The following is a 14,432-nucleotide window of genomic DNA, read 5'->3' as shown; positions in this document are numbered from 1 at the left end:
ACACACATTTTAATTACTATATTTTTACAGACTGAAAGTTTTAATCTAGTGAACATTTTTAAATACATTTTCAGGCAATGTTTATTGATGCTGAATTGAAAACGGATGGTAAACCCCTACAGGACACAGATGTGCACCAGCTGTTGGAGACATCCCTACAGTTCTGCAGTTAAAGCTAATTAAAAGTAATGAGCACAAGACAGAGGAAATTGCTTATGCCACCAACAAATACCAACTTTGTGTCACAAAACAAACAAAAAAAAATATTGTATCTACAAAGTCAAGCGCTTGTCTAATGACCTTCAACTCAAGCTTTCGCACCTGCACACACTTCTAGTGAAACACAGGTTTTATAACCATTAAAAATTAATGAAACGACAATTGAGTAAATAAGTCTGTCAGGCTTTCAGTGGGTCAGAAATTAAACTAGTCTTAACACTTAAACACACACACACTAGTTTTTTGTGACTTTGTCTTCCACATGTTTCTCACTATTCTCTGCTGGACTCCTAGCTTGTGACAGTAACTGGTGTAACTCAGTCAGGTTTGTGGGACTCCTTGTTTAGGCCTTGGACGTTTTCTTTTCAGTCCACTAACTTTCTGAGGAATTCAGGTCAGGGCTTTGTGATGGTCACAGCAACACTTGAAATCCACTTTGTTACAGATGATTAGATGATTGTCCCACTGGAAGACCCAGCTGTGACCAAGTTTTTATTTTCTGTCTGACGTCTTTTTTTTTTTGTATCTCTAGATAGTCCTCCTTCTTCATTCCTGGTGAACATCTGCAAAGTTCAGGAAGAAGTAGCTTCTGACTTGCAGAACAGCCTTACAGACCAGGGTCATGTAGGACAATCTTAATGGTGGATGCACATAATTTTGTACCTGGTGCTACGTTTGTTGCATTTGAGGGCTTCAGTCAGACAGACCGAAGCTCACATTCATCTCTGAAAGTTTATCTGTGCTCCTTGATCTCTGTGTGCTCCTCAGAATTTTATATTGGCATGTACTTGTTTGTACTAATGTTCCAGGTACCATCACAGCTATTTATGAGGTCTTTGAAGGCTGGCATGGATTTCCGATTACATCAATGTCAAAAAGGCACTGGCTCTAAAACTGGCTCTTTTCCAGCAACAAGTGTGCTTCCATCTATATGATAATTATTGATCAGAACCTTCTGAAAGTTGTTAAACCATTTTCTTTAATCTTTTAACCACCATAATTGAGTTTTGTGTGAGAATACCGAGATTAAATATCTTTAGCCCAGTGTATGTAAACTTTTGACCTCTACTATATGATCGTTTGCTCTTTTGTAACTCACCTTTCTGCTGCGGTTTCACTTCCCCGTTCTCTCGCTTGATTTCATTCATCAATTTGTGTTTTTTCTTCTCCTTCTCTTTGTCTTTCTCTTTTGCCTGTTCCTTGTCTTTCTCCCTTTCCTTTTTCTTTTCCCTCTCCCGTACCCGTTCTTTCTCTCTCTCGCGCTCCTTCAGTTTGTCCTTGGTGTGCTCTGGAAAAGAAAAAGAAAAAAAATGAATTTTGGAAAGTAGAGACATGTTCTCACTTGTGTTAACTCAAATATCCAATATGAGCTTTAAAAAAACGGCAAAACTTTCAAACACAAGGAGATTCTTCATACTCCTGTGTGGTGTTGAAAGCCCATCAGCCCTGAATCACCGGACACATGAACACTACAGATAATCTGCATTTGGTGATGCCCACAAAACATAAAAAGCTGAAACTCACAGAATATCAGACACACACAGGTAATTTAGACTGGTATATACAAGTATAAAGGCTTGAGACCCAGTTTACTGAACATTGGATCTAATGAAGGGTTAATAAAGTGTTGAATAGCATTAAAAATATGTTGTAAAAGATTTCATTAAAGCCATAAACTAAAAAAATAAATGTAACTAATGATTTAAACCCGATCAGTGGAGTTTAGATGTACAAAGTTGACATAATAGTTTACAACACTTTAAATTTTTATGTATATACAGCCCTCTAAACAACTTGGAATAAATCCATTCAGATACGGCTTAATAAATTAGACTTGCTGAAAAAAAAAAGATTAACTTTAGAAATGCTTCTAGAGGCAGATTCAGTTAAATCAAAAGAGGTCTGATTGATAAAAAAGCAAAACTCTCTAAAAGGAACAGAAAGGTCAGGTAAATTCAGTGACATTTAGACAGACATGCAGAGTAGTAGGTGTGGGGCGACTGAGGACGGCACTAAGAATGCCAGTAAGATCCTGAATACTGTGATGACTCTAAAGTCAGATGATTTAATTGTGTGCTGAAATGTGTACATGGAGTTTGTAGCTTCAGAATAAACAAAAAAAAACATGTATAATATTTTGTAATACACAATTCCTTTTCTCCAGTTTTGTATACGACAAACATTTTATACCCTGATGTATGACTTCAGAGCAGAGCAACAAATCATCTTTTTTTGCTGCATCTGAGCTTCTCGTCTGTGCTGCCGAACAAATAAAGCTGTGGACGTCTTCTTACGTAAACACAGAGGACAATTAATAAAATGAAGCTTATCCAATAAGTGTTTCTGCTGCACATGTACATATCCTTATTTACATTTCATAAGTTTATTGTTGCAGCATTCCTGACCTTGTTAACATCATCCATCTGTGACTGAGAGAACAGTGGATTTAAAGATTGGTTAGATTGAAGTGTTTCGATATGAGAGCAGCTCACATGCCTGAGTTAAACACACCACAAGAGCTTTCACTGACAATTCACTTAGTTTGTAATCAATCATACAGGGTTAATTCTCCCACTCCAACCCTTAACAAAACTAAAGTTACGCCTGTGTTTCTTCTATTCAGTATTCGTACAGTTAAACAAAACACTTGTATCGTGGCTGTTCTGTACTGGGTGAGTGGGAAAATTAGGTGTGGATCATACCACACTGTGTACAACATGCTTCAACCTCCTGCAGCTCGAGTCAAGGTAAAAAGATCAAGTTTTAACCAACAATTTGAGGTTGAAAATAAGTTCTACAAGAACGTTGTTAGGTTTGATTTTACCACTATTATAATACTATACCTCATACAGCTGCTTAAGGCCTGTAATGGTACGGTCTAGTGAATCGTTTAATACGAAGCTCTAGATGAGACACGACTGGATTTTTAACAATACATTCAACATGCTGTAGAATAAAAAAAAGATTGTTTCTCAGGTGTTATAATATACAATTAAAGTTAATCAGCCCCACACTCCATCCTCTTTATTTTGTATCAGGAGATGATACAGGGATTTAAAAAACAAACAAACAAACAAACAAACAAACAAAAAACAATGCTCCCAAGCAGGTTCTTTGTCTCTTGCAGTTTTCTCAAAGAAGCCACTGCAGTGTGTGACATTCATATTCAGAAACACAATTACAAAACATGCCTGAGCTAGTGAGAGTGGGGAGACTCACAGGATAAAGCGCTAATAGCTGAAAGAGAAATAATGCAGCCATTTGTTCAGACACACCCCCTCGAGTCTCACCATCAGGGTTAAGATTTTGAAACAATCAATCAGAAATATCTGTGCACCACAGGGAACTGCTTTCTAATGCAAAGGTTTAGGGGGAAAAAGTGTTACTCAATTTGAGTGACTATTATTGATCGTTTTTTCAGGGTTTTTTTTTATAATCTGGCAACCCTGAACACCATATTAGTCTTCATGAATGTTTAAATCAATAAATAATAGAAATATTCCTTCAGCACTGTATCACACCATATCTTGTCTAATTGTGAATTTTGTGTATCTATACATTGCTGATATCCTTTATGTCTCAATGACAGACAAATTAAATGGTACTTCATTACCGCATGTGGAAAATGACACAGTGGAATTAGCCCTTCAGTCTGTGAGGGAACATAAAGGTCGTTTTCACTTTTACAGAGACGGTTGATTCAGAGATGGCAAGTTGCATGTAAATAAACAGATGCAGTGTTTAAAGAATATAATCTCAGCTGGACTTGACCATGTGTTATTCAAGAGAGAGATGATCTTCTGCCCTATGAAGTTAGCTATGAGATAAAAGATCACACAGCTTCGTGTCCTAAATTGTGTGAAATATTAAATTAGTAATGTAAGTATTGTAAAAATGAGTAACTATAAAGACTTATTGATTAAATGTGTACTTATCCAGAGTGAGATTTACATGCAAGATGCCTAATATGTAAATAAACCACATTGGCAGTAAACATGCACTGATATTGTTATAATGTGTATATGATGTATAAATGTCATGTTGATGTGTGGTGACAGATTTAGGTGTTTAACACAGATCACAACACACACAGCTTCTGATCTCAGTATTAATCACTAAAGTGTTTCTCCTGTGTGTTACACGACTCACTGTGATATTCTTTTAAGCAGATTTAAATGAAATTAACACGATGTGTATGATCCCGTGTCTGAATCACAGCCAGTGTCTATCAGCCCTAACGTGCTGTTACACTGCGGCCATCACTCACGCTAGCATTAGCCACATGCTAATGGACTAGCTTAGCCGTGCAAGGCTAATGTTTGTTAGCCCGTACTTTCTCATGTACACACATTTACGCGCACTTTATTGTAAATCGCTGTAGAAGTGAGTGTGTGCGCTGAATGGAGGTTAAATACCGGATGAATAAGGACGTGAGGGCACTGCGTTACCTTTCTGCACCAACTTCAGCTCTCCGTTCTCCTTCTTCATCGCGGCACTAACATTACCGAGGCTGCTGCTGTTCTCCAGCTTGTGCTTCCTTTTCTCCTTGTCGTGCTCCCGCTTCTCCTTCAGCTTTCTGGGTTTAGGTGAGGCGATGAAGGCGCTCTGCTTGAACACACTGTGCACTTTGTGTAGACGAGGCTGCTGCTGCTGCTGCTGCTGCGCTGGGCTGCTCGGCTTGACGGGAGACACGCTCCATGTTGTGGGGCTGCCATAACTCTGCTTCTGCTGCTGCTGCTGCTTCTCGTCTCCGCCTTCGCCATTCACTTTCTTGGGTTTCAGGCTCTTCTCTTCGCTCCGAACTTTTTTAGGAGGTGGAGGCTGGTGGTCCCGGGAAGACTGTGGTCGGTTTTCGGACGACGGCTTCGTCTCCTTGGGCTTGGAGAGCGGATTCTTCGTCGCTGAGCCAAACTGAATGAGGCTCATTGGCTCCGCCATCTTAGAGCTTTTCTCTATTTACTCTCTCAGTCTACTGCCGCTGTTTGTGTGAGAGGCAGGAGAGGGGCGGGGCTTAGCGTCTACTGTCCTGCTGGGTGGGTGAGCAGTCGGTGACGTCAGACTGAGTAGTGGGCGGGGCCATAAGGACCAGACATATCACATCATTATTCCTTTACGCGGGAAAAGGACATCAGGATGCTGCTACACTGAGGAACAAATTACAAACATGATCTCACGTGTTCATACACACACATGATCACACGTATTTATACACACACGATCTCACGTGTTTATACACACACATGATCTCACGTGTTCATACACACACATGTGGTGTACTGAGAATGTCCCAGAGCCCTCAGGTAATAATACTGAGAGAAAGTCATCATTTAGTATTAAATATACAAACATACTCACCAGTGGGTCAACATTATTTATATATTTTAATATGGGTTACGCCCGGATTATTAGGAATGGGTGTCGACACTCATCACTCATCATATTATATGTGTGTTAATGAACAGAATAACACTTTTACTATATTGGATAAGTTAGAATAATAGATTAAAGATAGCAACTTAACACCTCTTACTAGCTAACTGGCTATTTCAACTTCAATATATTTCATACAGAAAAAACAGAAGAAAAAAAAACAAAGGAAATTTCTTTGTATTTCTATAATTTAAATGGTCAGTAAACACTGTAACTATAACTAACACACACCGAAGTTTGCACTCCTTTTCACTAATTTTCCTGTTATTGCTGGACAAGTGTAATAATCTGACATGGGAACCTTGGGTCCTATTTTCCTCAGTTTTAATTATTCTTATCACACTTCAATATTTCTTAACTTTACAGCTGTAGAAAATAGGCTGCTATACATTGTACAATTTCAAAAAAAAAAAAGGAAAGTATATATTACATTATATATATATATATATACTATATATATTAACATATATTAATAATTTCAATATATTATTTTGCATGATTTAAATCAATGCTTATCGAACCAAAATGGAAGTTTAAGGGTTTTAAACAAAGTAATGCTTTTTCTTCTTCAATAGTGTATTAATGATTAATACAATTACATGTTTAATTAAATCCTTTTCATTCCCCACCTCTCATATCTTCATATAGATTCTTAATGAAAAATTCTTAATTGAAATATTTAATGGTGTTTATTTATATGGAACAGACCCTTAGATATTAGGTATAGCCAATAAACAACTAAACTTGGACGGGAAACGCATAAAAGCTTTTATTTTGAATTATAGCTGTGATAGTCATCACACTGAGACACACAGTAGCGCAGTTAAGACAAAAATAAGTGTTTAAAATAAGTTTAAAAGGTCACGTAAAACAATTCTCTCACCAGCAGCACCGAAGCAGCAGAAGTAATGAAGTGAAACAGCGCCACCTTGTGTAACTATCAGATTGAGCTTCAGCATCGAGCTGGTATTAATAAGCTCACTGAGATACTGTGAAAAACATAGAAATGAACTGAGCGCAATATTTTAAATTTAGATTTTAAATATATATTTCAGACCCAGCAACAACTGCTCCTGGAGCTGCAGACAGGCCTGAAGCAACGTGTCCAGTTTCTGCTCCAAGCCCAGGCAGAAGACTGGTCCACCATGGGAGTACTCCAGCAAAAATGACCATATCCCACATAGCACTCAGTTAAATGGGGCTGCACAATGACGTTGGAACCTTTGTTGAGATTTTCGAGCTGACACGTGGGTCTGGCTGCCTGCTGTTACTACGCGGATTTGAAGTGGGTGATTTTGCAGAGGGTTGGCTAAAGCCCAGAACAACATCAACAGCATTCTGGGATGCCTGCAGGAGGTGGCTGCTGGCCAAGCAGTGTGCTGCACTGATATGATCGACCTTGAGGTGCAGGAACAGTTCGTCACTAGACTTCCAGAGGGTCTGAGAGTGGGTCCAGTGCCACTGTCCAGTATTGTTGGTGTAACAGATGGTTATTTGTTAAATACTCTGAAGTAGGACACCCACACAGCTCATGACTGGGTATAAAAGGAGCATCTCAAAGGCACAGCTATTCACAAGCAAGGATGTGGTGCAGAGAAATGAGGATTTTGGTTCTTTAATCAGCATATTTTTCTTCAGTATATATTTTTTTGAAAGACATCCACTGCAACTGATTACCAGGGTCTCACTGCTAAAGGTGTTGGCATCAATTGCCCCATTTTCTGATGAACTAACTCTCTTATGTCTCTCTTGTTACACCATGCAACCACATAGAATGCTCTGCTCTCGCAAAACACTTTGTCATTCCTTAATGACCCTGATGAAGTCTCTGGAGCATCTCTCAAACTAAAGAAGAGATGACAAAGTTGTTGATACCAAAGAATTGGGAGGAAGTACTACTAGAAAAAATGTAATTCAATATGTTCTTGACCTGAGAGCAAAGCTCCACACACTGGAACAATTATCACTGGAAATTGGGTCATAGTGCACAGCCAACCATATTGCTTTCTCAAACACAAAATGTAGATGTAGATGATATCATTATTTACAGTAATTATTGGCAGTGGCACATGCAGCATCTGAAGGTTGTCCTGAGATGGGCGGAACTCACAGCAAACCCCTTTATTAGCAATTGGACAGGTAGCGGTATGGCATTCCATTTGGGCCACAGGCTGGTGCATCCCCAAATTGATGGAAGACTGCAGCATCAGCTGATGTCATACTTTTTATCCACAAGATACACAAGAAAGTCATAAAGGATGAGGAAGAGACTGACAATATAAAAATTGGTAAGACTATTAGAATGTACTGTAATTACTTAATAATTCTAACATTAGGAGATAATGGTTTATGGATCCAGAGGTTTACATGGAGATTCTACCAACCCCCCTACTGTAGGAATCCTCTCCTCCTCCTAGAAGGAACAAATTGAGATCCCCTTTTGAAAAAGTTGACAGGGACCTTGTTGGGTTATTAGAACAGACTACACAAGAACACTGCATCCTGTTAGTTTCAGTGGACTATGCAACAAGATTCCCAGAACGCTTAAAAAACGCTTTACAAAATCTCAGCATGCAGTTACAGAGGCACTCTTCAATGCTACATCCTGAGTTAGCATGCCCAAAGAGATCCAAATTGACAAATTCTTGTATGTCACGCACACCAGAATTTACTGTCCATAAACACATGTTTGTAAGTTCATTGATGATGATGCTTGGAATTGGGATTTGTAGTTTGAATCTCTGTTGTTTGCAGTATGAGAGGTCCCACAAATCTCCACAAGTTTTTCTCTCATTCAAATTATTGTGCAGACACACTTTAAATATATTACTTCAATCACCTGAATAGTGAGATAAGTGGATCCTGGGGTTCTGTTGAAAGTAATTCAGTAGTTACAGATTACTAGAGAGAGCTAGTTCTAGAGAGAGCTGGTTCTAGAGAGAGCTGGTTGCCATGTTGCAAAGGGTATTCACCTGTGTGCTTTTGCCTCTACCTGGTCATGCCGTCCTCAGTGATCACCACATTAATATTCCCTTGGCTACAATATCCCATGAAAAAAACTGTTATTTTCCACAGCAAATTCAAGGAGGTGTGCATTTGGACTGGTAGAAGTACAGTATCTGGGCTTACAGTACTAGATACAGTATCAGTCTATGAGACTGCCAAAGTCACTTATGAAGGACAAATGCTTAGGTGGCTGATATTACCCAACGTTTCTACTTAGTAATTTTGGGGTACAAAACAGTACACACAGTACAAAAGGGTATGCATTTAAACAGCTAGATATGAGTCTGGGCCAGCACTTATTTCCCAGCTCATTATGATCCCATGACAAGGCGGTTCAAGGTGGATAAAACACTGTGGTGTGCATCTTGCCATGATTGCCATCTCATAGACACTGTTGTGTTTCCATATTATTAAAATACACACTACAAAACAAAGGTGATCCCATGACCAGTTAAAATGTAGAGCAGCACATGCTGGATTAGTGAATTTGCTCCAGGCACAATAGTGACAGCTCTGTAATTTGTGCTCCCCACTGTTAAATTTTGCACAAAAGGTCCAAGTATTGCTTCCCATCTCTAACCCAAAATTATTCATAGGTGAACTTTGAGGTCACACGGTAAGTGGAAAAAGTCAACTATGACATTATATAGCAGATATAGCTCTTAAACCTCCCAAACAAGAGAGGTCTGTGTTTCCTGTTGCACTGACAATGGTACAGGCAGAGAAAGATGAGTTGGGACCAGATTGTCAAAAAAACAGTTGATTCCACTTGTCTCACAGATTCTTTTGTCTTCAAAAATTGGTTTATACAAATTTGTCATATTTCTGTTTAGGTATTTTATGGCACCAGCTAAATTTCAAAGACAGATAGAGACAACAGAGCACCAACTGGATCTTTCCTCTTCACCCTTTTTACACCACAGTTTTCCAGAGGTCAGGGGTCTTACACACAGAAATTCCTGGATGAATCTTCTGTGTTATGGCACATTAGACATGGAAAGGAAGATTGGTATAGGGACATAGTAGACAAATGTGTTGAGTGGTGTGAAAAGAAACATCTAGTTCTCAATGTGTTCAAACTCAAAGTAATGTTGGCTGAAGTCAGGAGGAAGAGGACCATAAGCAGAACATAATATAACAGGATGTTTAGGTGGTCGACACCTACAAATACCTTGGTGTCCACTTCAACCAACTGCCATGTTGGCATGGTAGTTTAGTAGTCTAGATTGGAAGGTCAACAAGGAGGCTGTGTATGGAAAGGGGATGAGCATACAGTAATATTAAAATATTTGCAGCAAGATGTTGGAGATCTTCTGAAGCATATGAAGCATGAGCATTTGAAAGTGCTGTCTTCTTTGCAGCAACATTCTGGGGACTTGGCATAAGAGCTAGAGAAGCAAGTAGTAAACTGATCACTCTATGGACAGTTTTTATCTGGTTGTGGAAAGGAGATAATCAAACACTATGGCAAAAAGTAAACAGACACTATACTTCTGCTGCTGCTTTAATGTGCGATTTTCTCTCTATGATTAAAAAAATGATCTATCTATAATCCCAACTTGATCTCACCCAAGTTTTCACTGTCAAAAGACATTGATGCTTCAGAGAGCTTTGTATCTTCAGTCATTTGTTTCTGTGCAAAATGAGTCACATTACCATGCCCATAATCCCTAGACAAGCTGCATATGACTGTACATTTGGCATGATTCCTGTTGAAACTGTCCAATCAAAGCTACATGCTTTTATCAACAATTCCTAGATTAGCAGATACAATGCTACAGCTTTTTCTCTGTGATTTAATGCTGATGCCATGGCTGACCAGACAGAAGTAACTTCAAAGATCAGAAGCAACAATGTCAACACCATCAGAATACAACTATAAAGTTTTTCTATGCACCTTCTCTAATGTTGGCATAGTAGTTTAGTTAGAATTAGTACCTTATATACATCCACTCATTTGCCCATAAGATAATGAATAATCACCATGTCTGTCTAAGCTTAACTCCACCCATTAAACAACTGTCTATAAATTATTTTTATTTCCATTAAAAAATACTGAGTTCTCCGTGCAGAACATGCCAGCATATATTGACTTTGTCATGGAAAAACCTAATTAAAAATTATATTTAATATAGGACATGATATATAGTAGGATAGGGTATAAGACATGACAAAATTTACATCAAAGCAGTTATCTGTGTGATTGTGGCATAATCGTGGTTGAAGCTGCCTTTGTTTTTTTAATCAAAACATGCTAAAACATGCAAAACAACTGATGTGCACAGAACTAAAAGAACAGCATAGTAATGTTGGGAAGTATTATAAAGAAACTGTTGGTGATGTACCATATATTAATATTGAATGTGTTTAGTTTAGTGTACCTCAGCTGAATGTGGAGCTGTGGTGGCTCAGGTGATTGAGGCTCTGGGTTGATCGGAAGGCCTGGGCTCCAGCCCCAGCACTGCTAACCCTGCTGAAAAATCCAGCATAAACCAGCATGAATTCCATGCTGGTCCAGGCTGGTTTTTACTGGTTCATGCTGTTATAGTGCTGGTATAGATGGGTGGCCAGCATAGTCATGGTGTTATCAAGCAAAACGGGGCTGGTGTAGCTGGTTAACCAGTATGATCTTTCTGGAATGAGCTTTATGGGAAAAACCTTTATTTTTGCTTGTGTATGTTTCTATGTAACACATTAATATAAGATTAAAAGACAATATATTTGAATATATTTAATGATAAGTGTGTTATTTCTTTTGCTCCCTCTTTTGAATAAAGAACTGAAATAACAAAGCTCAAAAACATTTAAAAATCGTTCGTTAGGGATTAAAGTGTCTCCACAAATTAAATATAGTAATAGTGTTGGTTTCCCGGGCTCCATGAGGGAAGCAGCATATAAATCATTCAGAATGATGGTTTATATATATATATAATCCATTTGTCTCAATTAAGAGGTAGTTAAGTTGTTTGTTTTTTTAGTAAAGCGAATGTGAAGAGATATTACCCAGCATCAGCGTTGCTATGCAACCTTTAAACCTTTAAACTATGTTCACGAAGGTAAATGTAGTTCCTGCACTTTCCAAAAATAAATCTCGCAATGTTTTCGACTACATTATATACCTTACAGTGTTTATCGAAATTACTATAAGTGCACGTGTTCCAGATCATCTTGTTTTTCACCGTAATTAGGGTTTTGTTTTGGGGTAAATAAAAAGCTTCGGCTTCTACACGACGAATCTGCTGATCACTGGGAATCAGAATGTTGGCATACGTGATGTACCTGGATGACGGCTGTACGGCAGTTGTGTCAACTAGCGAAATTAAGGACTTTAACTACGACATGTTTGAACAAACTCAGGTTTATTGGGTACGATGGAAGCAAGACTTCTTCAGGGCACAAATACTGATGCTTAAAGGTATGTAACTTAAGCAGTAGCTGTTTTATCGTAACTCGTTCACTGCACAATATAAACAAATGAGTGATATATAGTTTTGTTTCTTATTTTGTTTCTATAATTTTTCAGAGAATAAAGAAGATACAGAGCAGGAGTTGTCTAAAGGCAAACGACTCAGGGTGGCACCTCTTAAAAAAACATGGTCATCGCCACCACATACTACTTATTCGCTAAGAGAGAGAGTGGAAGCTAAGAACAAAAATGTGTGTTGTAAAGGTTATATTGTGTAACGTTATTTGTGCACGTGTGTATATTACAGTGTGATGGCAAATGTCATTGTCCAATAAATATTTTAAACAAACTTTTATATATATATATATATATATATATATATATATATATATATATATATATATATATATATATATAATATAAAAGAAAGCCATGTAAATGATTGATAGGAATATCCAGAATGTTTTTCTTTATTAAAAAGTGAATTACAATTCTCTAGAAAATTGTCTTGGTCTTTATTTAACTATGAATATGCACTAAGAAATGTGATATGTAACAAATGGGTTTTGTTGTGGTCTTGCTGGGATTATACTAGCATCCAAAAGACAACATATGTTGACCAGCACACCACCATCCCAGGCTGGTCGGCCAGCACACCACCATCCCAGGCTGGTCGGCCAGCACACCACCATCCCAGGCTGGTCGGCCAGCATACCAGCAACCAGCACCTAATGCTGGACCAGCATACCACCATCCCATGCTGGTCGGCCAGCACACCAGCATCCCAGGCTGGTCGGCCAGCACACCAGCAACCAGCACCTAATGCTGGACCAGCATACCACCATCCCAAGCTGGTCCCAGCATGCAAAACATACCTTATGCTGGACAAGCAATGCTGGTTTTTTTTAGCAGGGAAGCTGCCACTGTTGGGTCCTTGAGCAATGCCCCCTGCTCTTGGGGTGTTGTATCATACCTGCCCCATACCTAACCTTCTCAGTTGGGATATGTGAAGAAAAGACTGCAACTGTGGTGATAATAAAGGCTTCTACTTTTAAGGATCATAAACTACTTAGTGTACACATATAGTGTTTTATGAAACACATAATTGAAATCCAGAATTCCTGCTATTTCCTTGTTAAGTAGAGTCATGAGAGTCTCCTCTCTTGTTTTATTAATTTACAAATATTGCTTTAACAGTAAACATTTTTGTATTTTGAAATATTATTGGGAGTTGTTTTCATTTATGCCACATTTAAATAAAGAGCATACTTGCTATTTAATCTTTTTCACTATTCTGACATGCTGCACTAAGCATAGGAATTCAGTGATAAAATGAACAAATTTCCAATCCATCTACATCCACTAAACAAATTAATGTTGTGTTTCAAATCTTTACCATGCTAGACAAATGAGTCCTAATACTATTAAAGATACTACATATTACAGTTGCTAAACATTTTTTTTTCGATCCACTTGCAAACCAAACTAAATTTATGTCTATAAATATTATACTATTATCCATAAATTTTGCAAAAGAATTTATTCTAATATATAACACCTCTTACATTGGCAAATGTTATAAATGCCCTACATCATCTAACATTTATGTACTCTGGTAGTGGGCTGTGGGAAAATGCTGTTACAACATGTGATTTTTTATTGTCTCTACAGCAAGACCGTGACAGTGACTGCTACCCACCTCATCACTCATTTTACACATAAAGCAAATTTGTGTAATTGTTAAGCCTTGACTTAACTTCAGTCTATATATAATCCACTGGAGTCCAACATGGCCCAAAAGCCACAGGATTACTGCTTGTAATGTTTGTATTTATTATATAAACACCTTAACTGCATATAGTCACCAGATTCCCCACCCAGTACTCTCATTGTAGTTATCTGCTTAATCAATAATAAATAATACACTTAATAAAGGACACGAAATGTGATGAAAAAGTCCAAAATTGCTTAAGTATTTAGATTTAGACCAATTTTGTAACAATACACTGATTTTAGGATTTAAACTAATTTAAGGAATTAAACTAATATCTAAGCCAAGTATAAACACAGGTTTGTCTGTACGCAAATACACTATAGTGCAACCATGAGGCTGATATAAACTATCACTTTTTATTTATTTATTTAGCTTGAGTAGAGGAAGTTTGTGCTAATAACTGTTTAATGTGTACCTTTAATGCACCTTTACGTGTTCATCAATAATGTATATGCTGCCACCTGCCGGTCACTTATTATTATACTTATACTTAGACCTGCTTCTGTGTTATTGCTCTGCTGTGACCTGCTTTGTCCTGCGTGTCTCCTCCCTGATCCTGTCAGTGTGAAACAGCTCCCTCACTCTACACATGTTACT

The 14,432-nt window shown here is 38.0% G+C and overlaps 1 protein-coding gene across 1 annotated transcript in view; it reads right to left on the bottom strand.

Annotated features, from left to right (window-relative positions):
- The window catches only part of LOC132858833 (lysine-specific demethylase RSBN1L-like), a 30,793-nt gene extending 25,579 nt beyond the window's left edge, over nt 1-5,214 (bottom strand). Inside the window, exons 1-2 of the mRNA XM_060889343.1 lie at nt 4,668-5,214; nt 1,319-1,507 (exon numbers count right to left, since the gene is read on the bottom strand). Coding sequence (XP_060745326.1) covers nt 1,319-1,507; nt 4,668-5,157 — 679 coding nt within the window. The 5' untranslated portion in view covers nt 5,158-5,214. The remainder of the gene's footprint in view (nt 1-1,318; nt 1,508-4,667) is intronic.
- Nucleotides 5,215-14,432: the final 9,218 nt, after the last annotated feature.

Source organism: Tachysurus vachellii, chromosome 16 (genome assembly GCF_030014155.1).
Source record: "Tachysurus vachellii isolate PV-2020 chromosome 16, HZAU_Pvac_v1, whole genome shotgun sequence".
NCBI lineage: Eukaryota > Metazoa > Chordata > Actinopteri > Siluriformes > Bagridae > Tachysurus > Tachysurus vachellii.
This window is presented reverse-complemented; position numbering and strand designations above follow the sequence as displayed.